Below are 27,962 nucleotides of genomic sequence, written 5' to 3' on the forward strand. Positions count from 1 at the left end.
ATATAGAGCAGAAATGCTCTGCCGAAATGGCTTTTGGTAGCACCAGTGCATCTCAGCCCGAACGAAACAAGAAAACGCCTGAATACATCTCTAGATATAAATACACCTGCAAATACATGCAAGCACACGCACTTACATAATGTAATTACGCATACGAACACTATTATTAAATAGACTTCTCCACTGCTAATTTCCTATTCCCCCTCAGTGCCGACCCGCCCTCGGCTCCCACCGCGCATGCGCGCGGCAGGCGCGGCCCCGCCTCGCCCGCGCAGACCCAGGTAAGGCGCTGGTGCAGCCGCATGCGCAGCGCCGTGCCCCTTTCCCTTCCGGGTTGGCGCCCGCTGCGCCCCGTGAGGAGTCGCGGCGCTGCCGGGACAGCGCTCCGAGCGTCCCTTTCCGCCGGGAGAGCCGGGGAGAGAGAAGGCGCGCCCGGCCGCGGCGGCGGGGCGCTCCCGGCCTGGCCCAGCCCGCTGCGAGCGGCGGCAGCGCGCGCTGCCCCGCCCCTGCGCTGGGCCCGCCCCAGCCGCGCGGACCGCGTGTGCGCCTGCGCAGTGGGGCGGCGGGAGGAGCTGTTCCCGCCTTCCTTAGGGACGCGTGGATTGAACGCGTTCTGTGTTTACATGGTGCAGTGAGGTCATTCTGCTTACTGACTCTAAAGTAATGAAATACTGGGGTCGAGTATTTATGAGAGGGCTTGGTTTTACCTGAGGCTTTGGCAGTTCTGCAGAATGGACTTGCCCAAACACCCGAATTCGTGCCTAGCATAAACACTGCACCCAGAAGTCAAAGTAGTGATGTTTTGGGGTTTGGTGCTCCTATAGTGATTTGTAGATCGCGCCTTGGTTTATAAGCTTAGTAGTATTTTTGGTATTAATTTTAATTCATTGTCTGTAATAGAATAATATTTTTGGTGTTTCCCTAGGAGGAAGGAATGAGAGTTTTGTCTTATGGCTGCTCCAGGAAAGGTGGCAGCTTTCCGTCTGCCTCCCCTGCCAACTATTGGAGAGATTATTAAACTCTTTCGCCTTAAAGCACTGAAACAGCTTTCCCAGAACTTTCTACTGGATTTGCGATTGACAGGTTAAATATTTTATTCTAATATTTTTAGCTAACATAGGACATGTACCCCAGTTTTTGTCAGAATCCAGACTATAGCTAAGGAGATCATGTTTGCATAATAGCATTTGTCAGAGTAATGCCAGCTCAATTGTAAATAATAAGGATCTCTTTTAACAGTAGTTTTAGGTTAGGTTAATTGCTTTTACTTCTCAAAAATAGGTTTCTTAATAAATTGAAGTGCAATTTTTCTTACATAGAAACGATATTCCTGTATAAAATATGGGTTATTGACTGAAATGCAAAAAAAAGTAGTACTTGTATCATTTGGGTACTATTTTGGTTTATAAGTTTGACTTAAAAATTAGCATTTTCTTCAGATTATTCTCTATTGTAGAAATTATGTGACACATCGGGCACTTTAGAGTTTTCTTTGTCCTGTGGGTAGGAGAGTAATTTGTCTCAGTTGATCAGAAGTGTAGCTGGTTTGAAGCAGTTGTATTGTTCTGCGCAATTGATTTTTTTCCAGCTTTGTGTCAGCAGTGGGTGACAAAGCTGGCACTGTTCTGTCAGTCAGGGGTGGGTGTCTTCACTGGCACACTGGTGGCTAGATGTTGCATTTAGAAATGCAGTGCAGTTTCATGTAGCTAATGATGTGATTTTGATGATTCAGACTGATAAAAATTCAGAACATGAAACTCAGTTCCACTTCCTGAATAACCAGACTCCTACGCTGGAGTAAAGATGTCTGCATGCCGTTAGTAAAACTTTACAGGTAGACAGGTCTTCGGATATTTTGTATTGCAAACATAAGAGATCATGGAGTGAGCAGCATCATTTCTGTCAGTGTCTTCTCTCCATGCTTCCCAAGGATCCCTTCATTTCATTAGCTAAATTTTCTAGTCCTTAATCTGTCTTCTTTCATGTCTATAATACTTCCTAATGTTGTATCGTTTAACTTACATATGGGTATTCCTTCCTCACCCTTTAACTGCCCTGTTTTCTGTAGCTACCAGTTGCCTGTGTTCCAGCTCTTCATTTAGTCCAGTTTCTCCCTCATAAAATTGCTCTGTATATAATATGATCTTCAAAGATTTACTGTATCTTTCTTAAATTGCCTTGAAATAGAGGTGCTGTACTGAAATACCTTTATAAGGACAAGTAGTGAGACTTTAGGATGTTGGACACAAGTGCTTGCTTGCAGCACAATAGCACTACTAGTGTACAGATGAGTAATATTCTCTTTTTATTTGATTCCGTAATGAGCACAATAAATACTAAAGACATAAAACTAAAAGTAGCTTTTCTTTTTTTTTTTTTTAAATAGCTCAGTATATCTTGTAGTATGGAACAGATCTGAATTCTGTGCAGTCTGGCGGGCGCGTGGTGATTTAACTGGGATGTGTCACTGTTTGTGTCTGTTCTGAGATAAGCATGCTTGTGCTTGTGAAACAGTAAACAATGAGGTTATCTGGGTGAGCTGAATCTCCTGGAAAATAAAGGCTTAGTATGTTCTTTGTGTCTTGCAGACAAGATAGTGAAACAGGCTGGTGAGCTGAAGAATGCCCATGTTTGTGAGGTGGGCCCTGGGCCAGGAGGAATTACCCGATCCATTCTCAGTGCTGGTGTTGAACAACTCCTTTTAATTGAAAAAGATGCTCGATTTATTCCAGGATTGCAGGTACCAACTGGAGAATAATTTGTATACATATAACCACAGCATTGAATAGGAACATTCTGAGAACTTAGAGAGATTCCAAGTGTCTTGTTGGAATCTCAGCACTGAAAATAGGTTTGGTTCTGTGGCAGAAACCAGATCTATAATTTGCTTGAAGATACACAGTATGTCAATTCATTGTTCCTGCATTCTCTTAGGCCCTTTAGGACCTTGTCCTGTAAATGAGTTACTGCCAAGGCTTGTTGGTTTTATGGGGTTTTTTTCAGGCTGAGACATTTCAGGTGCATTCATCATGCTGGTGAAATCGTAATTTGAAGGCTGAATGTAATGTCCTCATGTATGGTCTTCATTTTAATCCTAATAATTATGCTTTATAAAATTGGGAAGGCATATCTCCAGTTAATACAGTCAGTGTGGGTTAACATCCAGGTAGAGAAGAATAAAGCAAGCATCTATTTTACATTTAAAAAAAAACACTCTTAAGCTTTTTTTCCTTTCTTTTAAAATTGGTATAAGTTCACAAGTCATTGTGCCATTTTCAAATGCTATCTACTTGTGTTGCTGGATGTTTATGGAATTTGGCTGTATAAATCCAGCAAGAAAAATATAATCCAAAAATCTTAAAATTTAACTGTTTTCTTATGTCAGTGTAATCTCAAAGCAATTCAAAGGCTTTCATTAAATTGTGTGTCTTTTTCAGTAAATCAGCAGTGAAAATATGTAAGTAGTTCACTTGAGAACTGCTACTGTTTCTTTATATGATAAAAATAATGTAAGGTATGAATGAAACTGCTCATACCCTGAAACTGAATGTTCATGTAATTATGTCTTTGTGGGGTTAGCCATTAATAACGTATAATATGCCATATTCATCTTATGAAATGTGAAACCATGCTTTTACTTGAGTGGGGGCAATCTATATTTATGTTTTAGATTTTTGAGAACTGGTATGGGACTGGAGAGAATTTGAGGTTAAATGGCACTTGTTTTAGTTAAGAGAGCTTTTTAAGTACTTGGATTTTTTTTTCTGATCTTCCAAAATGTGTCCTCTGCAACAATTTTATCTGAATAAAAGTATACTTCTCAGCATCTAAAATGAGCTTTTGGTATGTAATTATCTTTACTGTTCAAGTGACATAATGCTAGTCATTATTTTTAATTGCCAATCTCCTCAGAGTAGAAGCGAATGTCTGAATGAGGTTATTGAACACAGAGGTGGTATAACTCAGTAACAGCGGATGTGAATGAGCAAGAAATGTGTTGCAGCCATTAGTGTTCAATTTGGTATTGCTTTTTTTCCATACAAACAAGATACATAACAGTGAATCTTTCTTTTCTAATAATATGGGTTGTAATAATTTTTCTGGTTTCCAAAGCAAACTATCAAAACCCATGCTTATAAAATGGTTGAGATTTGAATAAAGGGAAATGTCAGAGATGAAAAATAACAACTGGGGACTATTACTAGATACTTTTAAAATTACTGATGTAAAGCATACAGCATTTTTCATTAACTGTTTTTCAAGCTGTGGTCTCTCACAAAACTGAAGTGGGGATATTCTTTACCGCAGAGCTGAAATTTAGTGAAGAACATATGTGTACTGAGTTAAAGTTTACACCAGCTGAGCATCTGTCAGTTCTGTCTCAGTCTTGAAGAATCCCAACCTCTCTATGCCATGTGCCCTAATAGTTTTTAGGCTGGAAAGATTGATAAAGAGAGAAAGGGAACAAGAGAATGTGTTTACTATGAAATTATTCCAGGAACACCATTTCATGTTTTAAACTACGCCCGTTATGCTTCCTTTGTGCCCTTTTGTTTGTGAAGAAGGAGAGTATCTGTATGATGGAACACTCTTGGCTGGTGTCCTTGATGCACAGCAGCTCCTGGAGCTGTGTTAGCTGCACACATTTTCCCTTCAAGTAAAAAAAGCTTCACTGGGTTTCCAAGTCTTTATTTCAAATTAGAAATATAAGACAATGATTTTCTGTTCACAAATTCAATGCAATTCTCAGTTATGTAAAGTGTGTTACTCAGCAGTCCCTATACTCAATCTTGATAAGAAAACTGTTATTAGCAAATGACACTATTTTCTAACTTTATTAATCTTATGTTATCTTTCAGTATAATCCTGCTAGAGCATTTATAACAGCTTCAAAGAAAGGTTTGACAAACCATGGCAGATTAGTGAATTTGTATGTCATATAATTGCTAGTGTAATGCTGAAAAGTCCATTAAGTGGTTTGGAGTTGAAATTAGTTTTATTTTTTCTGTTTGGAAATAATTGCATTTAAAACATGTAGGAACACTTAGTTTTTTTGTTAAGCTTTTATTGCTGTACATAAAACTTAGCTTTTTTGATCATTAAAAACCCTAAACTTTTACTGAAAAAAATTTCATTACAACATTGTATGAACAGTAGGAGAAAGCAGTATTTTCCTTTGGCTACGAGAATTGTGAAAGCTCTTTGTGTCCCTGAGCATATAGACATCATTCAGAAAATGGGAGTAACAATGATGATCAGTTTATTTTGGCAGTTAGGCCACTGGCACTTAACTGTTCATGAATTTGGATTTCTGTGCAAAAGCAAATTTCTTCTTTAAGCCATTTCTCATTGTTGTCTTATAGGATCAATAAATATCCCCAAATGTCATCTTTGAAAAAGTCTCCACTGCTTTTGAGTTGTGCTGTTTTTGCATAGTTTAATAGTGTAAAAGAAAAGATTAGTACAACAGTAAAAAAGCTTAACTAATTTTTATTATGGGAACTGACACCAGAAATGAAAGAATTGGTTGTCCAACTACAGCTAGAACTGAGTTTGCATATCGGCCTTTATTAAATACTAGATAAGTTGTGCTAGTGCACTGCAGAAGCTGACAGTGGAGATGATTTTGTAATGTCTACGAAGATAGAAATTGTTGAGAACTTTTCTCCTGCTGGGTACTCATTCCATCTTTTAAGTGGATTCCTTGTTTTTTAATGGTACAAGTGTAGGCAATTACAGGGAATATTAAGAGAATCTCTTCCACATTTTTCATGTAAAAGGAAAAACTAGTATTTCTGCAGCCTTGTATCACATATGGCTGAAATTGGATAATAGGCCCTAAGGCTGTGGGGGAAACAGAATAAATAACATGAGCTCTTGTTTTCATAGGTAATTGATCTAAAAACCTTTGAAAACTTCCTGCTTGCATTATTACTTAAATCAGGTGAGGTCCTGCTAGTGACCTGGGAGTTGTTAATTGTTGTTGTTGAAGAGACTCTTAGCAGTCTTTTCAAATTTGAATTCTCTGTTAAGAATTATACATTTGTGACTTGTTAAGTGTTTATAGAATCACACATTAATGTATATCTAGTGTCTGCTTTTTGAAAGTAAATACTTGCTAATAGTGTTTTCAGTTTGAACTCCTACTGTGCTTTGTTGTATATTGAAGATAAATATATACCAATGGTTTAATTCCTGCAGTGACTGAAACTGGAAATCAGTTTGTTTAACACTCACTGCTTGCTTCTTTACAAACAGATGCTATCTGAAGCAGCTCCAGGAAAAGTGCGCATTGTTCATGGAGATATCCTGACCTATAAGATGGAGAAGGCTTTTCCAAAGCACTTAAAAAAGGACTGGGAGGATGGTTAGTATTTGCATTTGGTTTGTAGTGATAAAATTGAAGTTCACTCAGGTTAGCTGTTACTCTCTTCTGGTACATGTTGAAGGTAAAGAGACAGCTGTTAGGTTTTTTTTTCCCTAGAGAAAACAGAGAACTCTCTTCCTTTTCCTATACAAAACAGTGGAATTTGTGTGACATTGACCTTAGTTTAAACTGAGGAGCTTTGCAGTTATTAACCTTAGAGTGTCTTGACTGTACAGGAATGACTTCTGGAAAGCATAAAAGGAGATCAAATGGTGCACTTCCTGGCTTCTTCCTTTTTTTGAAAAAGTCAGAAATCACCACTGCTGCTGTTCCACTGAAGAAATTTCTGTAACTTGCTTTGAAACTTTTGGAAAATTTGCGTTCAAAAATTTAGTTTTTTTCATTGCTTTGGTTTCAGCTGGGTATCTTTGGGAAAAGTAGCGTCTCATCAGGATTGTAATTTTTTTGCTGTTTTTTTTAAACCTGAGGTTGCGATAGGGTACTATTTAATTTTCCTTTCAAAACATGTATTACTATTAGATAAATCAGATATAACCTCACAGTCCCCTTTTCCAAATTTACTAATATAAGGTAAAGTCATTCTTTGCAATGCCTGAAGAGCAGTAAAGTGCTTTCTGACTTAGGACATAAAAGACCATGGCCCATCACATTACTCATCAGCTGAAAATCATCTGAAAGCTACTGATTTACTCAAATGTAAATGAGAACCAGACCTAACCCCTTTTTTCCAAGTAAATACTGAGAATAGTAACACAATTTTGTCAGTGTAAGATGAGTATAAATGGACAGGCATCATTTTGGTGTGACATGATAAAAAATAGTGTCCATATTTTAAGTCTAGGTTGATAGGCATGTATCTTTCTTGTATTTTATTTCTTGCCAAAATCTTACTCAAAGCTTTTTCACAGCTGTTTTTTCTTCTGCCAAATGTCAACAGAACCACCCGATATACATATCATTGGGAATCTGCCCTTCAGTGTTTCAACTCCTCTAATCGTCAAATGGCTTGAGAATGTTTCGAAAAGGGATGGACCTTTTATTTATGGCAGGACACAGATGACGCTGACTTTTCAAAAGGAAGTTGGGGAGGTAAAGTTTTGGCATTTTTTCAGTTTTGCATATTGTTAATATACAATCTTTTGTTTAAGACTACAACCTCGGTCTTAGTTGACTTCGAAAAGAGAGGAAAACGTTAGTTCAGTTTTTAGTTTGTGTGATTACAAATTGTGAATTTTGATGTGTTAATTATCTACTCTGATCCTTTCACAAGAATGTATTTTTTTTAATGTCTTATGCAGGGTTATATTTCATTAAGGTACTCTTTCTATTCTTTTTAATAGTCTGATTTGTTTAACATTGATGGATTGCACAACACTCTTCTGTTTTCAAATACGTTTATTCTCTCACAGTCATTTGTGCAGCGTGTCATCAGTTTTTCCTTACCTTTCATTCATCTCAAGAAATACACATATTTTTCTTTGTCCTCTGTATTAAAATAATTTTTAAGAAACTCCTTCCTTAAAATAAGGAAAAATTGAAAGTTAGCATTATTTCCACTTGTGATTAAGCACTTAAAATTCAGGTGGTGTTGCCAAGACCATGGAAATTGGCATTGACTTTCCTGAATGAGACTTGATATCAGAATTATTAATGTATTCTGCCATTCTTGTGTGTGTAAAAAGGCCTTAATTTACTTCAGTCACCACAAGTCCAAGAGCAAATTGATCTTTTACTTTGTATTAATAGTTAGTTTCTCAAGGAAGGCCAGACTGATCAGCAGTATAGTAGTGTTAATGTCAGATCAGTTGATATTAGGTTGGCTACTCCACAGTGCTTTCAGACTTAACAGTTTTTTTTTGATTGACATTGCATGAAACATATAAAGCATAGAGAATGGAAAGCTTTTTTGCTTTGCAGTTGTGGAAGCAGTCTGGCTTTCAACAAGCATCTCACTTGCATTTGTATTGAAAAAAAGGAGTTGCACATCAGCCTGAAAACTGAATTTCCATCTTATTACTCCAGTGTTTGTAAGTGCTGTGTTTTCTCTGTGCCGCCTTGATGTGTATGTTGTTTTAATTTTAATTCTTCAAAATAAAAATTCGAATAGGAAAATTTTGCTGTTTTTTTTTTCCACTGTGAAAATTAGTGACCCAGAATTCTTTTGGATCAAAGAAAACCATGTTGTGTCATCATTGCCCTAGCCTTGCAATCAAGATTGAAGAAGTATTTCCAGTAGGTGGCTCTAGAGAACACTAGGGACACACATTTGATATGAAATAAACCAGATTTAATATACCTTTCTTAATTCAGTTCTGGGCTCATTTGGTTTCAGGCATTACAGAATCCAGGTCTGTTTCCCAGAAGGACTTCGAGTCATGTGAGATTAGGCCTTGTTGCAAAATATGGCTAATAGACTGTGATGTAAAATGCAGAGTGATGGTAGGTAAGATGCCTAGTTTTGTGACAGGAAAATTCACCTAACACTGTGTGAGAGCACTTTGTCCTTTATATTTCTGTACCCAGCTGCATATGTAATTGGTGACATGCAGTTTACAGTTCTTCTGCACCTGGCATAGCTTAATTTGGTGCAAAATACCCTGCATACTTAATCTCTTGTACTTAAAACACTGAGGAGTTAGAAACACTAAGAAATGGAGGATGTTGTTCAAGGTCATGCAGTGAAACAGAATTAATTGTTGAGTTTACAGTCTGAGGTCTCTTGATTCTTGTTCAACACAGGTCTTCCTCAAAGACAAACTGGTTCATGGTTTTGGTTTGCATTTCCCTTATTGGTTTGATACCATGAAAATAAATTGTTTTAAAGATACTATTTTATTTTATGATTAGGAGAAAGAGCAATAATTAGGCTCTGTGTCTTTTCTCCTGACCCTCTGGAGTTGCTTAAGGTATCCACTCTAAATTGGTGTGTACAGGCATAGTCAGCATGAGGAAAGAGAGAACAGTGTAATGCAGATCATAATGAGCTGCTACTGATATTTTGTGTATCTCTGGATTTATAGTCCTGATAAGGAAATTTGGTATCCTCCCTGGGTATTTCCAAGCTAAGAGCCTGAATATCAAAGAAAGCCTGTGTATATGTCATAAGCTCAGCAAAAGCATTAGATGCATCATGGAATGGAGTGACATGCTTTGTAATTAGTTAGGATAACTTGATGTTAACAGTAAGAAAGTGAAGCAGTGTACTCTTTTATTTATGGTCCAGACTTCGTTTTGCCAGTATAACAGAGAAGTAGATACCTTTGCCTTTCTTGCTGGTATTTTCTTGCTTTTCTGTCTCCTTGTTGCACAGCAATGTTGGTGTGAGTTATGTCACTAGACACCTACAACTGCAGCCCACTCTGTTCTGATATGGTATAAATAAATTGATTAAAGCTGATGAGAACCAGCAGGTATTTTATATGCTGAATCTGAGGACTGTTAAGGAGGACAAGGCCGCATACCCACATCAGTAAAAATAGCACTGTTGAGTGTCAAGCAGATAATTTTTTTTTCTTCGTAGTTTAAATTTGTAAAATTGCTATTCACTTTGTGGATAATAACTTTTGCTTTGTCCCAAATTCTTCAGTGCTTCATCTTGAATTTGTCATCCTAGGCCAAGTTCTTCCAGCCCACTTACTCTAAAATTGATCCTCTAACAGGGCCTGTTGCTATAGAACAAGGAGTAATGGTTTTAAGCTAAAAGAAGGTTGATTTAGATATAAGGAAGTAGTTTTTTACAGTGAGAGTAGTGAAACACTGCAGCAGGTTGCCAAGAGGTGGGGTGGATGCCCTGTCCCTGGAAACCTTCAAGGTCAGGCAGGGCAGGTCTCTGAGCAAGCTGACCAAGCTGCGCATGTCCCTGCCGTGGCTGGGGCTTTGTCTGTGCGTGGGTGCCGTACACAAGTATGCTCCTGCTGCTGGTTGAAGTGGTTTAAGATGTTGCTATCCAGATGTTAAGTTATCCCCTCTGTAATTGAGAAGCAGGAGCTTACTGCTAGTTGGTTTCTGGGAGAAGTAAAGATGGGTTTGTTTGAATTGGCACTGGGAGTATTGCTACAAGTGTTGCCATTAGGTCAGTTTCATTTCCACTGCAGAGGTTAAGGAAGTGCGTGTCAGATTGCATTGTTAGACTTTGCAGTCTGGGTTTTTTTTAGAGAATAATAATTTCCTCTGACACAACAATGAAGGTAGCTTTTAATGCTGGTATAGGCAAAAAGAATTACTGAGCATTCTTTCCAAAAAGTCATTGAAAAGTATTTATTTGCTCCATGCTGAATTGCTTTTAGGAAGAGTTCTTTGAAAACATGTGAAACTTTAGCAACTGGTTTAACTTTTCATTTTCAGGCATAAATTTAATAAGCATGGCAGCACTTCATGGGTAGGCTTTTCATATGGGATTACATGCTGTACAAATATTACCAGCTATGCATATTGGGGTTTAGTTTTTATTTTTTATTGAGGTGGTGGTAAATAAGAACATGAATCATCATGATTCTGTTTTTGCATGTATTAGTGAAATGACTTCTGTAATTTGAGTCTTGTTTTACAAGATGCTTTATATGTTTAAATTTTGTTTCTGCAAGCAAAACAAGAAAATATTTCTTGCCAGGTCACAAAAGTGTAGGAAATCTCTGTCCAGGCTACTGTTTTGAAAAAAAAAAATCATGGGAAAATCAGAGAATACTTAAATTGAGTTTTAAGTATTAAATGCTCTCACTGTTAGGCATTCTAAATTTATGTAAAGTAGACCCAGCTTCCTTGCAAATATTGTAAGCGTAAACCAGTTAATTATGAAGAACTTTTGGTTTCTAGCCTATCTTGAGTTTATGAAGCTTTGTTTCATCTTGAAGAAGAAAAATAAGTAGTAATATTTTATACAGAAACAGTGGAAGGAAAGGATTGTGAGAGTGCTGTCAGCTGGTGTTAGGTTTGTTTTGAATCCTGCAATCAGAATAGTTTTAGTTTTCTCTTGTATCCATGCAAAATTCTTTTGACATTCATTTAGATCTGCAGAATTTCTAAGAGTTCCTTTTCATGTGCATTTGATTGCAGGACTGAGGTTGAAAATCAGCGTGGTATCTTAGTGAAATGCTGCTGTATTGGAGAAGAAAATTTTAGATTAACTGGACATACAATTTGATACAAGTTTTTAATGATTGACTGGTGTCTTTTTCTTAAATTTGATTATACAGAAAATCAAGCTTTAATACAACTGGTCACTTGGTCAGTTCAGTATCACTGATGTTCATGTTTTGATTTTCCCATAGAGACTTACAGCTAATCCAGGAAGTAACCAACGCAGCAGACTGTCCATCATGGCTCAGCATCTCTGCACTGTGGAAAACTGTTTCATAATTCCAGGTCAAGCCTTTGTTCCAAAGCCAGAGGTAGGTTTTCCTGTGGTTTTTCTTAATATGTCAGTCAAGCAATGCATCTTATTTTCACTAAGGAGCGTTGCTGGCTGCTCTATTTGAACATCTCCATATTACGAAGTTGAGTGATGTGAAATTCTTGTAAATGAAGCATGCTTATTCTGAGAATGTACTTTTTTTTTTTTTTTTTTTTTTTTTTTTTTTTTTTTTTTTTTCTCAAAGCATCTCTGCACTGTGGAAAACTGTTTCATAATTCCAGGTCAAGCCTTTGTTCCAAAGCCAGAGGTAGGTTTTCCTGTGGTTTTTCTTAATATGTCAGTCAAGCAATGCATCTTATTTTCACTAAGGAGCGTTGCTGGCTGCTCTATTTGAACATCTCCATATTACGAAGTTGAGTGATGTGAAATTCCTGTAAATGAAGCATGCTTATTCTGAGAAAGTGCTTTTTCTTTTTTTTTTTTTTTTGTCTTTTGTTCCTCAGAACTTGGCTTTCACCTTCAAACCTATCTGCGAGGTCAGCATACTTCTTTGGGTGTTCTGGAGGGGGAGGTTAGATTTAATGTCAGGATAGTCTGCTAGGATTGGAGTATTTTTCAAAAGCCTGCTATTTTACCGTTGGCATTTATAAACAGTTTGGGAATTGTGCCTTAAGAATTTGATGGGTCTTTTGAAAGACTGTGGTAAGAAAAGCTTTTCATTTGTCACCTTTGTCAAACATCTCTAATTTTACCATTTCTATAATCTTTGTTTCACCCCAGTCATCTTTAGCATATTTTACTCCCTCCTATTTGCTACAGCACTTTGTCAGCTCTATCCCACTGATTGTTTAAAAAAGTAACAATCTTTTCTCCCTCTTACATGTCCTTGAGTAAGTAGAGAACAATCTCTTTGTTGTCCTCTTATCTACTGCCACTGGTTTTTCTAATGAGCCATTATGAGTACAGGAATCAAAAATTAAGAAATAATTCAGTATTTTGGACAAGACGCTTGTTTTGGTTTGGATTTTTTTGTAAAAATTTGTGCCTGACTTTAAGTCATGTCTGTGTCCCTGAATACATGTGGAAATCCTAGGCTTATAGAAATATTCGGGTTGGAAGGAATGTCATTTAGTACCATTCCCATGCAATGGGCAGGAACGTCTTCATCTACATGAGGTTGCTCAGAGCTCTATCCAATGTGATCTTGAATGTTTCCAGGGATGAGGCATCCACCATCTCTCTGGGCAACATGTCTGTGTTTTACCAGCCTCATTGTAAAAAGCTTTTTCCTTATATCTAATTTAAATCAACCCTCTGGGAGTTTAAAACCATTACTACTTGCCCTGTCAAGCTGTCTGTCTGTTTCAGAAGTGAACTTGCAGCTTCTGAAAGTTTCTCTTTAATTGGTTGGCTCAGCTCTTCAGTACATCTCCCTTCTCCTTTATCACTCTCTCTCTCTTGGTCCTTTTTACTTTTCTGGCATATCTCTTGAGAGCCTGTGGGAGGTTATTTTCTTGTTTAGCACAGTGAATTTTAAGGCCTCTATCTGGATGTATTTTGATGATAATTTGATGAGCAAGTATTTTTTGAGAAAGTAATTGTTCAAGCATGTTAAATTACAGCAATCTGTTGTGAAATAAAATGACCATGCTTAAGAAATCTTATTTTTTGCTTTGAGCTTTTGGCTTAGGTTTTTTTCCCCTGCTTCCTAGCTGGATGGAAAATAATTTCAGGATGCCCTCTCACTGTCAAATATGTGAAATAGTTTTAAGTAAGGCTAAAATTCCAGTTTTATGGTGAGGATTTCTCAGTGGTGGGTACAACTTGAGTGCTAATAAAGCTAGTGCATTTAAAAGTCTTGTGCAGACTGTGTCGCAGAATTGGGAAGCTCTAACTGATATTTCCATTTTCCTGTACTGAAAAGGCCGTAGTTGACCAAGAGAGGTAACACACAGAGTGCAAATATCTTAGTATAAACACATCCTAGAGTCAGTTGGTGCTCTGTTGAATAAAAAAAGCAGTACATAAAGACAGGCGTATTTTTATTTCATGTATTTTTGAGTTAAAACAAGTATTGCTTATATTGCAAAAGCAGAAAGTAGAATCCTTTCGGACAGGACTGGCACCTGTTTTCACTATTATTTTGTTTCCTTCACACACCTGTTGTAGATCAATCTCGTGTTTTGTCCTTGTTCTTTTACCTGTAGACTGACATGGTTTTAGATGTTACCTTTTCTCATAGAATTTGTTTTATTGGAAAGCTCTTGCAGCATACTGTGAATTAAATGCCTCCGTCCTTGATTGTTGTTTCATAGCTAAATGAAGTACAGGTAGTTTATATAAAAAGTTTCAGGAAGAAAAGTTTGCAGTATGGGTAATCAGTGAACTTCTTGTTGTGCTCATGGTATGCCATTATTACCTTTTTCTTACACCCTCCTGTAAAAATGCCTCTTGATTATAATTTTTTGCAAACAGATTTTACTGATGTACATGGTAGTGATCACGGCTTAGTGTCATATCAAACCCCTTTGTAAAGGTGGACATACTTGTTTGTGAGAAGGAATATTTCAATGCATGAATATTATTTCAGCATTTCTGTGAGTGTTGAGACATTAAAGATTCTTGGTTAATGGAACGGTGCTGCACAGCATAGTGTCTACAAAAAAAATAAATTGGCTTTTTTGTTATAATGAAGTCTCTGCAATACCTAATAGCTGTTGATAGTTGCATTAGAAATGGGAAAAGTGAAGGTCCTTGATTAAAACATAGAAAACTCAAAATAGGTATGTAACAGTAGGATAAAAACAAGATGCAATGCGATTCTGTGTATGAAAAATGAAGACTCTCTATGAATAAAGACTACCTACATATTAAGTCCATAAAACAGTCCACTTTACCAAATGCTGTAATAAAACATCTTTTTCCAACATACCAAACATTTTATGTTTAGGCTCCTTCATGGTCTTTTAACAAATTTCAGACTGGTACTGTGGGAAATGAAAGTTGTGTATAAATATGCAGAATAAACAGCAGTTGATTTTATTGAGAGTCTCATCCAGCATCATATTCCTGAATTTAAAGGCCTATGCCATACCCATTTTCATTCTTGATTTGGTTCTCACTTAGGGAAGTATTTAAGTAGAACATACTTTGCCAATGACCAAAACAAAATCTGTGTGGTGAAAGAAAAGGTGAAAGGATTTAAGGTAATTATTCAAAATAAGGCAGTTAAAATAAAGAAGCTGTCTCTTTATCACTGTTGTATAGTACATTTTACAGTAATAGAATACCTGGGAGTGGGCCTGGAACAGATCCTACAGGAATAATTATAATAACTTGAAAGGTTCTTTCAGAAGGTCAGAAATGTAGAAGGCAGTAAGTAGTTACTGTGTTATTTGAGCTGTTAATAACTGCCTTTAGCAAGTGTAAGCCAGAATGTTTACAGAAGATTCTTGAACATAGATAATTTGGTTTCTATCCTGTTACAGTTTGCAGGTGTTTTCACAATTACATTTCTCTTGTTGTATTGCTCCTCATCTCTGACATTCACTGTGCAGTGATAGATTAGTAGCAGTTGGTGACTGTCCAGCATACTTTCTTTTAACAATAATAAATGAAACCCACAGCAGGTGGCAGTTTGGGGCAGGAGAGCTGGGTTTGGCAAGAGCTGAATGGTACTGCTGATCCTTCAGCCTGATATGCAGAGTATACAGTGCAGCTAAGATTTGGAGCCTTGAGCTTTTGTTGTGGATTTGTTTTGGTTGGTTGATTTTTTTGTATTTTTTTATTTTTTTAACAAAATCTAGTTACCACGGCAATTTAGAATTGAAAATGAAAGGCAGATGTGTCCGCTTTTTTAAAATCTTTGAATTGGGCTTCTTAGACAAATAGCTTCTGGATTTTTTTCCTTGCATCATAAATAAAATCAAGATAAAAATGTAAAATATACTATAAAATGTCATATGTTATTGAAAGTCTGATTCAGTAAACAGAAAGAGTTAGTTTTTAATCATCTTTGCTGTAACAAGACATCGATGCATAAACTGTACAGTCAGTTATGTTTTTAAAATAGTTTCTTGTTCTTCAATAAGTGTAACTTGGGAAGTCAGAAAGAAGGGTTTGAAAAATCAACAAAATAAAGTACTCTTGTAGCAGACAAGTATCTTTTCCTACTCCTTCCTTTTTGTGGATGCCCCTGTAAATGAAATACCTTGCATAAGCATAACTGCAACCCACATACAGGAAAGATTAAGTGCTATGTTATACATTCGTTGAAATAACCAAACTACACTTAACACACAAAAAGCCCCCTTGAATGAATAGAAATACTTCAATGGATAGAAATAACTATTTATACATAGTCCTTCAGGCTGTAACCTGCATTGCTCTCCTGCTCTGTGGATGGAAAATGGTGCTGCTTTGGAGGGTAAATCCATGCTCCTTGCTGCCTTTTAAAACAGGAAGAGCAGAAGATCACACCTGCGATAAGCAGAAACCCTGCTGAGATGAATCCAGTATAAACTGCTCCTCCCGGTTCATGTTTACTACTCTCTGGAATGGTCTGGTCCAGGAAATTTGAAATAATTTCTCTTGTGTACCAGCACGTTGGTACTAATCCAAAGATTCCCGCAAGAATGAAGCAGATTCCTCCAGCAAAACAAGCGTTGTTTTTGCTGTCAGTGTCGCCTCCCAGCCTTGTGCATTTCATTCCGACTGTAGTGATGCAGATCCCAAAGGCTGATAGGATGCACGACAGTACCATGGTGGTCCGTGCAGCCTGGATGTAGACGGGGAGAGAGAGAATGGAGTATTTCAGGGTGCAGCTGAACATCCCCGTGCTGTACCATGTGCAGTCCATCCAAAGTCCTTGCATCTGTGTTATAGCTGTTATGATATTTGAGCCAACGTCTGCATTTACCTTCCAGTTTGGTAGCAAGGTGGCTGCGATATCTCCAAAAGCACCAAACAAAGCCAGAATAAAAGCAAAGAACTGCAGGCTTGCTGATGCCATGATGGTTATCTTCTGTCACCTTTTGTCTGCCTTTTCTCTAGTGGAATTGAGTAACTGGGAGCTTCGTAGCCAAGCTGTGGCCGTCTGTGCAACAGGGAGGAAAGGGGGGGAGGAGAAGTTCGAGGGGGAAAGGAAAAGAAATCAGCAAACAAAAAAAGCTTGCATTTAAAATTAGAGCTATCTGAATGAATATCTGAATATGACCCTGCAGCAGCTGAGCTGCTGTACACAAGGTACTTGAACAGAGATGATGGCAAATGGACAGTGCTTTAGAATTGCTTGTAAAAAGGAGCTGCTGCCCTTTCATACATGATTGCAAGCCATCAAGCAAAATGTATTTTACTGCAGTTGGTTTTGGTAATAGCATACAAATTTCAGGCTTACTAGACAAATACACATTGTAAATGGAACACTAGAAACTTGCAGATTAGGAGTCATTGTGGTAGGAAAACAACCTGGTAGAAAATATATTGTACTCTTCAGGTACCTTGTTTAAGTGTGTTGATAGCTGTAGTCAGCTCCTGTTGACTTTTTTATAACAATGGGCACTGTTGTACTATCTCTTATTTAAGTTATGATTAAAGGTAACTCCATATTTCTGTTTTTAAAATATTACCTGTTCATATTTTTAATAAGTATTACAAAATAGCTTTGGAGGAGAATAAAATGGAATTTAGTTTTTGCATTTTCACAATTAGTCACATGACTTTTCTAAATCAATCTTTTATTTAATTTTTATTTAAACTTACCAGTTTTTTATTTTCAGTTATTTCTGTTCCTTGTCTTAGAGCAGCAGTATTTAGGAAGTCATAAGAGTAAATATTATCTTCTTCTGCTTCTAAAATGTTTTTAATGCTGGTATGAAACAGCTCATTTGTGGAAGTGCCTTTTTTTGAATCAGTCACCTGTCTGAAATAATTTGCAAATTTGCCATTTGGCAAAACTGCCAAAAGTGGCAGTTAAAAAAAAATTTAAAAACCTCCTTGCTATTTTTTATAAAGAGTCCAGTTCTATTTGACAGATGAGGACATTGGGCAGTGTGATAACTGTGCAGCTGGGAGGACAGAACTGTTGCTGTCACCTCAGCTGGACTGTTGGGATTGCAGATGCAGAACAGTGGATTGAAACCTCTGAGAGGAGGATTAGAAAGTGGTACCCTGCTTTGCCTTTTTCCTGGGGCTGGATAATTGGCAGGTTTTGTCTTTTATCAGTGGTAGACAAAGGGCAGGCTTCTGTCTTAGAAAGCATGATCCAGACTTTTTTATCTAAACATATGCAATGATATTAAAATTGTTCTTCAGCATTAGAACTTTTTTTCAAAAGCCATAATAATAAGGCATAAAATTAAAATAAGGGGAATACAAAATGTCTGTAGCATTGTACTCTTGTTTCAGTTCATTAGCATAATACAACAAAATTTTGATCAATATGTATTCTGTCAGTCTTTAGTGGCATTTCTGAACTAATTTATGTATTTATCCTTTATAAGTATAATGCTGTTATCCTCTATATAATGTATAGTATAATTCTCTATATTCTCTCTATATAATTTTTATACTTATACTCTAATATTTTCATATTGTATTTATTTCAGGTAATAGTTCAAGGATGTGCTAAATCTGTCCAGCATATATATATTAAAAATGCTTAAAGTTAAGGTGAAAATATTAGCAGCTACTCATTGCTAAAACCTTATTGCAAAGACCTGCCTATTTCCAAATCCCTTCAGTTTGTTCAGGCTGCGAAGAGATGTTCTGGCAGATACATATCATTTGCTGTACAGGCCCATGGCAAAGATGGCTTAACTTCCTTTTACAGAAGGAACTGACAGGTCTGGGTAGCTCAAAACGCATTCAAAAACTCATTTGTATTCTCATTCATATTCTGAAAAAGCTAATTAGTACTCTGAATCAGCCTTTTTTATTGCTTCCTTTTTAAAATATCAGTATATAAAAACACACAAGCATAAACAAAAAACTCTGCAAATGGTAGCCATATATTACATTTAATGTGGTGAACCAATTTAAAGGCACGATAAATTTAAGTATAAGCACTACAGTTGTAATTAAAAATACAGTTATGCTTCATTTCTGTTTGTGTAGGACTTACTGCTTGTTGTGAGGTCTGAGATGTTTTCTTCGCTGTAGGTGTCCTGGTAAATGCAGTTTTTCTTGAATGCAACTATCCCTTCTCATATAAAACTGCATTGGCATGTATTAACAAAATTTCTTGGAATGTTGTTTTTTTTCTGTTCTCCACAGCAAGTGCATTACTGCTGTTTGTTCCCTCTCTTAGTTCCATCTACCCGAGAATAAAGGAGTACTTTGTTTAATGAGTTTTGTTTGAAAAACACTCAGTAAGGGAAAGCAAAGAGATTATGGAATAAAACAGACGGCAGCCCTTAGTCCTAAATACATAATGATATCCAGGTTCTGTGATGGAAAGTGTGAGCAGTGATAAAATGGAGTAAAATCTTGAGAATCCAGAAACTGTAAATTTACAGACTAGGGGGAGAATCATTTATGTTGCACTGAGAGCCAGAGAGTTTTCATGTTTGTCAGTTGTTGTTTTTTCCATCACAGATAATCTTATTAAGAGTTTAATTTTCCTAGAAAAGAACTGTGCAATTTATTTTAATTTGTAATTGGAACAGCAGGACACTTCTATTCAACTGCAGGCTTTGTTTATCTGTTCTTGATAGCTTTTTAGCCTTCCGTAGGTTATCCTCTAACTTGTTACCTTTGTATAAGGCTGTATAAAAGAATAAAGGAATAAAGCTGCTGGTAAGGCTTCCATGGTAAATGCAGCACATTAGAGAGTGGCCTTGACAAGTTGGTGTGAGAAATCAAGAAGCTGGGAGAAAGGTCTTGCTCATTGCAGCAGTGATATACCCACAGTTTCTGTACCTGACTTTGGGTCTCTTGTGATTCTGTTTGTGAGCCTGGTGTGAATGGAGTTACTGCAGAGCTCTTCTTACACAGAAACAATTTTTATTACTGTAGAGGCATAGTTACTTTCTGCTGGAAGCGAGCCAAAAGCAAACTCATGAGAACAAGTTGCATGTATCTGGTGTTAGACCTAACATTTGTTTGTAGCAGACAGATAAAATAGTACTGAATACTTGGATTGTGAAAGTGCTGGCTTAGAACTATCTCAGTAGGATGTCAAGCAGTCTGTTTTAATGGAATTGTAATATATTCTTCTTGGTTTTAGTTCCTTGTGAGCAAATTACATCTTGAGGAAAGGTTGTGTGGGTTTGCTTTTAATACAGCCGTGTTAAAAGGTACATGTATGGCCCATTATGAGACCTTTGTTGTCAACAATTTGTAAAAATTGTCTCATTTAAGCTTATTCTGATTTAGTGTGTTGATTTCATTAGCAAGGCAGCAGACTTGTATGAATTAAATTGTACTCTGTTATGTGTTCCTCCTACCTTACCAGAACATACCTTCATTGTACAATTATACTAAAACAGTAAGGGGTGAATAATTGCTGTACTATTGACAATTTGGGATGTATCAGTTGAATGATTTTTGTATTCGTTATTTTGTAAGACTTGAGTGTGATTTTGTAAATATTTTTAAAATACTTGGTTGGGTGAAAAGTGTTACCAGTAAAATTATCAAATCAACATGTGTATTTTAAGTGCTCTTATGTACTCTGTTGGCTTTCATAATTCTACTCTCTATTTGATGCATATTAAAAGATATGGGGAAAATAGCATATATGGTTTTAAAGGAGTGGCCATTTACAAATGAAAAGCTTTCTCCTGTATCTGTTGCTATAGTAACCAAGCAGCTTTCCTGGGGTCCAAAGAAAACAGTGTCTATAATGGAACTGAGAAGTGCTGTGTTTTGTTTCAGAAGCAGAAATTATTGCCTACTGGCCTTGAGATTACAAATTGAGCTGTACACTGTATCTAGATTAGGTGCTTTTTTCCTTCTGAAATTTTTTGTTCAAGATGTGGCTCTAACTCCCAAAGAGCCCTTATTTCTCACTTATGAGCATTTCTGCAAAATTGAGGTGACTAGGTGATGCCGCATGAACTCTGGTTGTTTTCTTACCCCTAATTTTGTGGAGTAATACCTTGTTATATTTCCTGACCAAAACGTAGATAAACCTATGCATGTGCCCTTAGTATTTCTGTTCAAGGAGCTGATTGGACATGTGAAGTATGTATTTAAAAAATTAACTTTTCTTATGCTCAATGTGAGCACCAGGTTTTTTTTCTGTATCCCTGTGATCTTCCTGATAGGAGCAACCCATGGCAAAGGCAGATGCTCTGAAAACTTGAAAAATTAAAAATCTGCTTTGGGAAATAATTTATGTGTGTTTCACTGCAGATTCCATCTGCGAAGTTTTTTTGTCACCTGATTTTTAAATAACTTCTTGTGCTTCACATTTCAGTAATTTTAAGTATTTTTTCTGTTGTATTTTTAACTCTAGTTTTCAGAGAAGGTGGACAACTAATGAAAAATACTCCAGTAGTATATACTTGGGATCAGCAGTGCTAAAACTGAAAGCTTGCTTTCTTCATCAGCACCATTAATTGGTATTTTCTTTCCTTTCTCTAGCCAGTATTTTTGCTCAGCTTTGTAAGTTCTGTCTACATAAAAAACTTACATTGTTTGGATTTTACAGCTCCTTTGAAATTTGTGTTATAGAAGCATTTGGACTGGATAGATGTGCTTAACAGCTGAGCTGCTCCCACAGAAAGAACAGAATGGATGGATGTTACCTTTGTGTCAGATTATGTCCACATCAGAGGGTGCTGTGAGCAGTTTTGGTTGAAGCAGTAGGAGGAACACTTTCTTTTTTGAAGTACTATGATGCTCTGGGTTATCTCAAACAATTGGTACACTGAGACTGTCGTTCAAGCAGCAGCTGTTCTTTGGTCTGATTGTGTCTTTTTTTTCTGTCAGAACTAGCACATGTGATGATAAATTCATGTTCTCCGAGTGCCAGTATTGACTGTCAGATCTTTTTTAAAAAATCAGTAATCGCCTATCATTTTAGCAGACTCTTTTTAATAAGAGACTAAATATTTTTTTTTAATCTGGCAGTTAAAAATTTGTACAGTACTTGTACACATTTTACAAATTTTTGATGTGCTCCTCCACAGAAATTTTTTCTTTTTCATATTATTAATATTTAGTTTGAAAGATGAGCTGCTTTATTCATTGTTGTGTAGAACTGGAGTTTTATTCCAGCTCCTAATTTTTAGTACAGAAGTCTGAATTCGGAAAGTTTCTATATAATACAGTGCCTCTATAATTTCATGGCATACATACATATATATATATATACACACACACACAAATACAAAAAAACATAAAGTGTGTACATGTTGTTTCATTCTGCTCTCAGACACAGGGCAAGTGACTATTCTGTGAACCAGTCTGATTTGAAAACTACAAAAGAATATATATACAAGCTTTTCTTTGTGGAACTATTCAAACATAATTTTGGATATGAACTGTGATACACAGTGTAAATACAGAGTTGTGTGTTCACTTAAACTGAGTGCACTTATTTCTACCTACCATTGCTTTAAATAGACTAGAAATCTTAATACATTGAAAAGCAATTCCTTGGCTTACATTTTAGAAAAGCCCTGGAGCAACAGAAAACATATAGGGAATGGGTTTGATTTCTAATTATAATACCAATTTTCTCCAGCTGCCCTTCAGCCTGTATATCAAATATTATCTAATTTGTGTGTAATGTCAGAATTATCTTGTGGAAGGATCTGAAGACAGAAGTGCTAATTACTTTACAGATTACATGAAAGTTGCTCTAGATGGACAAAGTGCCATGGGGGTAAAAAGTACTGAGTACTGATGGCATGTGAACTAATTGGAAATATGTAGATAACTAAGACTAAAATTCTGTTGGGTCGTGGAAAGCTAAGGAAAACCTATCTATTCCATACCATGCCATTAGTCACTGCACAGCTGGCTTACCTGCTGCAAGAATGCCTTCCTGTATTGTGCCTGTTTGCTGATGTCTACTTAGAAGTAATGTCTACCTAAATTTATCTTTCTTTTCCATATAGGTGGATGTGGCTGTGGTGCATTTCACTCCATTGGTGCAACCAAAGATACAGCAGCCATTTGAGCTGGTAGAAAAGGTGGTTCAAAGTGTTTTTCAGTTTAGAAGAAAATACTGCTTCCGTGGAATTGAGTAAGTATTTTTAATGAAAACTTCCTAGGTAATGGTTTTGTAAATGCATCAGCTACTAAATCAGCTATGTGTTTGATTTTGTTCTTCCAGTTTTAAATTTGTCATCATAGTTCATCAGATCTTTCGATTTCAGAATGGTTTCTGGACACAAAAGTGTGAGATTAATATCTAAAGTAATTATGTAGTAATTACTTGTGCATTTTTGTTAGTGCAGTTGAAGTTGTTAAAAATCATTAGGATAAAGTGGTCATCTTTTCAATAGTTTGTCTGTCTCAGAAATGAGAAAACCCCAACCCAACCACAAAAACTACAGAATGACTGAGTTAAAAAATGAAAGTATCAAAATCCAGAACCAAAGATGGCAGTGTGAGGAGTATGTAATCTGTAGGAAATTTTACTTATTTTGGGATGTCAAAAGGTCAAATTATGGAGTTCTTATTGGCTCTTTAAAAATCTCACTATCTTACAGAGGGAATTTATTAGGTTCTCTGATGTGAGAAACCTGCAGTCTTTTTTCCAAGGATCCTGTTTAAACTCCAGCACTGCCATGTGTCTGACTTACTATGGGCAACCCCCAGCATTCAGCTCTGTAGAACGTGTGACAGAGTTGCTGTTATTTCTAGAGGCATCTCCTGCAGCCTGGGCTTCCTGTATTTTGCTGGGCATAGTTTTGGCCCTGATGCAGTCTAGAACTAGGGTAGATACCCTACTGTACTAGGGTGGATACTACCCTACTGTACTACAAGCCTTCTATGTCTTAAAGGTGAGCAAAGAATTTTGCATCTAGTTTTGGGTTGTTGGGTTCTCTTTCCTTGAGGTTGTGAATGCCATTGATATGTAGGATGCAGACATTGGATCTAAAATGAGTATAGACTACTTCGTGTTAAAGTTTGAGTATGCATTTCAAAGTGTTTAGAAAATGAGGTGTCCAAACTCTAGACTGGTTTGTTTTTCACATACGAGGTGGTGGTGGTTTTCTTTCTTTTTTTCTGCTGTGAAGGAATGGTTTCTCTTGACAATGTAAGCAAAAAGCACATGCAATCAGCACATATATGTTGTGTACAATATCGTTACCAAAGTTTAAAAAAACTTTCCCAACTTCTGTGTAATCTCAAATTGCTAATAACTGCTTTACATTCTTTTGAAGCAAGGAGGGGGAAACTGAACTTTTGGTCCTCACGTATTCCCCTAGCAGCTTATCATACCTTAGCCCTAGTGTGCAGCTAAAACACACAATCCTCTTATTCTTTAGCTGACCTGGAAAAAATAGCAAATTTTGGTCTATAAAAAAGCTGTTAAGTTCATTGTAAGTTTCTCTGTCACACAGACTGTATAAAAACAAGGCAATAGAATCACTTTATATTTGTGTATGAATTCTGGGCTTTGAGATGTGAAATATAAGATTGTGCTATGAAGTCCATATTGTAGTTTGAGTTGTGGTTCATGATACTTACAGGATGGTTCATAGTCTGTAAAAAAAGACTAGGTACACTTTGCTCCAGGTATGTTTTTTAGCTACGGAATCAAAGAAGGATATTGACCCATTGCTGACCTAGATGCTGAACTAATAGGAACATTTTGACAAAGGCCTGAAGTAGCATATGCTTCAAACAGGTTTCCTAGAAGTTTCATTTTTCATTTGTAAATTTTTGTAAATTTTGTAAAATTTGTAATTTTAAACCCCTTCTTAATTTTGTTACCAACGATAATTTCTTGCACAAAGCCTTTGGACTAGTTTGTCCAGCCAACCTGCCAAACACATCTGGTGGATGTGGGGGAGGGGGGCATGTTATTGTATTAGATGCACAATATTTTTAGGTATTATGTATATAACACAGATAGAATTTGAAAATTGAGAAATGCCCATGAGTCATGTGCAGATTTTTTGCCTTTCCAGCCTATTTTAGACTGAGAACTACTGCTAATAAGAGCTGGTCCTTTCAGTAGTTTGCACTGTGTAGTATGTATTTTTGTGTATTAATTATGTATTTGAGGGGGGCATGTTATTGTATTAGATGCACAATATTTTTAGGTATTATGTATATAACACAGATAGAATTTGAAAATTGAGAAATGCCCATGAGTCATGTGCAGATTTTTTGCCTTTCCAGCCTATTTTAGACTGAGAACTACTGCTAATAAGAGCTGGTCCTTTCAGTAGTTTGCACTGTGTAGTATGTATTTTTGTGTGACATTAAAAATCACTTACCTAATACGCTTCATTCAAATTTGGAGAACTTCTGAGAGAGAGGTGGTAATGCATCTAGCCCTAGAATAAACGTACTTATATGCCTTTCTGTGAACAAAGCTGAAAACAAAATCTAGGACTCCTGCCACATTCTCCCACATTCTAAATAATAAAAAATGAATGGCAGTTATTTAATTGCCTTATTTAATTGCTCCTTTCCTCTTTCTTGGCTTTTTTTCTGATATTAGAATTAGGGTATTAATGACAAGTGATACTGTCTTCTCTATTGGAATGAAACAGTCTGAAAGAAAGTCATATTTGTTTGAATCTGATCTGTTTTGCACAATTTAATATGTTGTTACTTTCTAAATAAGAGTGTAATTCTAAGAAGGCTCTGTGCTTGTAATCATACCCAAAGCTCATTTTAATGTTAGCAAACATGAACTTACATGCATGTTTTTAGTCTATAATGTATGTATGTGCTTTCCTATGGTATCATAATTTGCATTTGCAGAAAAAGGACCCTTATATGCTTCCATTGCTCAGATAATGAGGTATGTTAAAAGTGCCAGAGCTAAAATAGTGACATAATTAATATAGGTTTAGTATTTAATTCCACATTACTCTTAAGGAAAATGTAATTGTCTGTCTGAATTGCTGAAATTATTCTTCACCCTATATCTTTTAGGACCTTGTTTCCTGAAAATGGGCGCTTGAAAAGAACAGAACAGCTGATGATGACAGCAAATGTTGATCCAACTCTTCGTCCTTTTCAGCTCTCTATGTCACAGTTTAGAAACTTGTGCAATGCATACAGGAAAATGTGTGATGAAGACCCAAGCCTTTTTGTGTTCAACTATAGAGAAGAACTACGGCAAAAGAAGATGACAAGAAGTTTACTTGGAAGTACTGGTCAACCTGAACAGACTGAAGAGGAAAATCAGCTGTAACAGCACAAGTCTGATTTTTTTTTATTAGTTTTAACTCCTTGATCTACAGGTGTTTGACCCAGTAAAAGAAGGTTTAGATGGTCCCACATTTATGCAGCTATGAAAGACCTACTTTTGAGAAAGTGGTAGAGAGAGAGGGCATCTCTCTATTCCATTCAGCGGCAGACAAGGGAAAAGGCAATCCAGGTTCTTTTTACTTCAGGGGAAGGGCTAGAACACATACCAAGAAACAAGGTATGTTGTGAGAAAAGTCATTAAGTTGCAATACTTCTGATATAATTGGATTTTGTATGAATGCAAGTGCTTTACTGAAATTGAAGAAAAATACTTTTCAGACATCACCACATAAGATGGTGTTTGGGTTTTTGTGCTTTTTTATCCTGGAACGTCCTCCTGTGCAGAGTAATTTAAAAAACAGAAGGCAAGACTCTTATAAATACACTCAAGTGACTGGCTTACAGGAGGATAAAGTGCACCAATTGCCTCAAGGTCTGCTAATACTCTTCTCATTTATGCAGAAGCAAGGAATTTGGGATTTAAAGTTTCAACTACAGAAAAGCAGCACGATAAAAAGTAGAAAACATGGCTAAGTACAATACTTATTTGTCTTTTACTGTACAGGCTCATAGTGAAAATAAAAAATACAGTCAAATAAAAGATTACAGGCCAAGCTTTGTTTTTGTATTTACACATATGTATAAAGTATAAACAGCATTGAAACATACAAAAATGAAACTTCTGCACTGTTGTGCACTAAAACACATTAAAATAACTTAATTGTGCTTTAAATAAAGCAACCATGAAAACCAAAGAAATAAAATGCCCAAGGTACTGAAAATTTCAGTTTGCAATGCTACTTTCCATTGTAAACCCTTCTGCCACTCACTAGCACCTTTTCCACATTACTTAAAATATTAATGAGGCCATCCCCAAGAACACTACATCGTCTTAATAAATGCTCGAAGGATGAACTAATTTATAAACCTGGGCCAACTTAATCTATTTTTGATCCACAATAAATTAAAATAACTTAAGAATCCTTTACAGCTGTTTTTGAGCAAAAATGTATTAGTGCATAAAATCAGATAGTAGTTTTCCTGCAGCTTCCATGAATTTACTAGTTTTAAAGCAAAATGTTTGTTGAATTTTATGTGGACTTCAAATTAATGTTTCAATATTAAGCTAGGATTTTCCATGCCTCTCCACAGCTTCATAGAAACAGTCCTCATTAACTACAGATGTTAAACTCTGGACACTAAATTCTCTCTCTAAAATAGAGTTCAGATCCAGGTTTGCAGTGTCAGAGTGACTGTCAAGGGATTGGTGACGTTCTTGCATTGCCATTAGAGTTCCTCTGCTGCGCTTTGTGCTGTTTACTTTTCTCTTCACTGGGCAGAAATGGCCCCGCACGAGCTTTGGATGCTGTGCTATCTGAAAGCCATCTTCTTCCTCATTTTCAGCAGCCTGATCCTGTTCAGAGTCAGCACTGGGTTCCTCTGAAATCTTCAGCCGCTGGAACTGTATTTCAATGTCTTTTGTAGGGCTGCCTTTCTTTAGGCTCCGATAGTCCTCCTCATCATCATCATCACTGAGAATATCGGATTCTTTGACAAGAACATTAGAAAAGTCAGACGCGGTGCTCTCTGCATGTTTATCGGGAGATAAATTTTTGGGCTCCTGGATGCTGTCAGAAGTGTGGCAGCTGCTGCTCTGAGTGCTGCTGCTTAGGCTGCACTCATCAGAGTCCTGGAAGGTGCCTTTGCCCTGGTCACCGTTCCACTCGCTGCTGGATGACTTCTTCAGTACCTTCAAGGATCTTGTGGAAGCTGTGCAGAGTAAAAATGCAGGTTTACTTTTTTCAGTAAAAAAATTGGTTATACCTTTTATCTTAA

General features: G+C 36.7%; 3 protein-coding genes across 9 annotated transcripts in view; 1 reads left to right on the plus strand and 2 right to left on the minus strand.

Annotated features, from left to right (window-relative positions):
- Window positions 1-201: 201 nt before the first annotated feature.
- Window positions 202-26,740, plus strand: TFB1M (transcription factor B1, mitochondrial). Of its 3 annotated transcripts, none has more exons than XM_039707636.1 (8): window positions 202-281; window positions 926-1,083; window positions 2,589-2,740; window positions 6,259-6,367; window positions 7,326-7,477; window positions 11,656-11,775; window positions 22,805-22,932; window positions 25,809-26,740. In XM_039707636.1, the coding sequence occupies exons 2-8, from the start codon at window positions 951-953 to the stop codon at window positions 26,068-26,070; spliced, it is 1,056 nt and encodes a 351-aa protein (XP_039563570.1). In that variant the 5' UTR covers window positions 202-281; window positions 926-950; the 3' UTR covers window positions 26,071-26,740. The 3 variants fall into 3 exon arrangements, with proteins under 3 accessions (XP_039563570.1, XP_039563567.1, XP_039563569.1); XM_039707633.1 differs by lacking the exon at window positions 202-281 and adding an exon at window positions 491-636; XM_039707635.1 differs by lacking the exon at window positions 202-281 and adding an exon at window positions 575-660.
- CLDN20 (claudin 20) lies at window positions 13,491-21,270 on the minus strand. The gene is made up of 2 exons (XM_039707637.1): window positions 18,859-21,270; window positions 13,491-16,833 (listed from the first exon to the last, which is right to left on the minus strand). Exon 2 carries the CDS (start codon window positions 16,747-16,749, stop codon window positions 16,090-16,092), a length of 660 nt encoding a protein of 219 aa, XP_039563571.1. The 5' UTR covers window positions 16,750-16,833; window positions 18,859-21,270; the 3' UTR covers window positions 13,491-16,089.
- Window positions 26,560-27,962, minus strand: part of TIAM2 (TIAM Rac1 associated GEF 2) — a 97,110-nt gene continuing 95,707 nt past the window's right edge. For all 5 annotated transcript variants that reach the window (XM_039707626.1, XM_039707627.1, XM_039707625.1 and 2 more), the window contains one exon: window positions 26,560-27,896. In XM_039707626.1, the coding sequence (XP_039563560.1) occupies window positions 27,253-27,896 (644 nt within the window). In that variant the 3' untranslated portion in view covers window positions 26,560-27,252. The remainder of the gene's footprint in view (window positions 27,897-27,962) is intronic.

The sequence above is a fragment of the Passer montanus genome, unplaced genomic scaffold (genome assembly GCF_014805655.1).
Source record: "Passer montanus isolate IOZ18808 unplaced genomic scaffold, ASM1480565v1 scaffold2, whole genome shotgun sequence".
In the NCBI taxonomy this organism is placed as follows: Eukaryota; Metazoa; Chordata; class Aves; order Passeriformes; family Passeridae; genus Passer; species Passer montanus.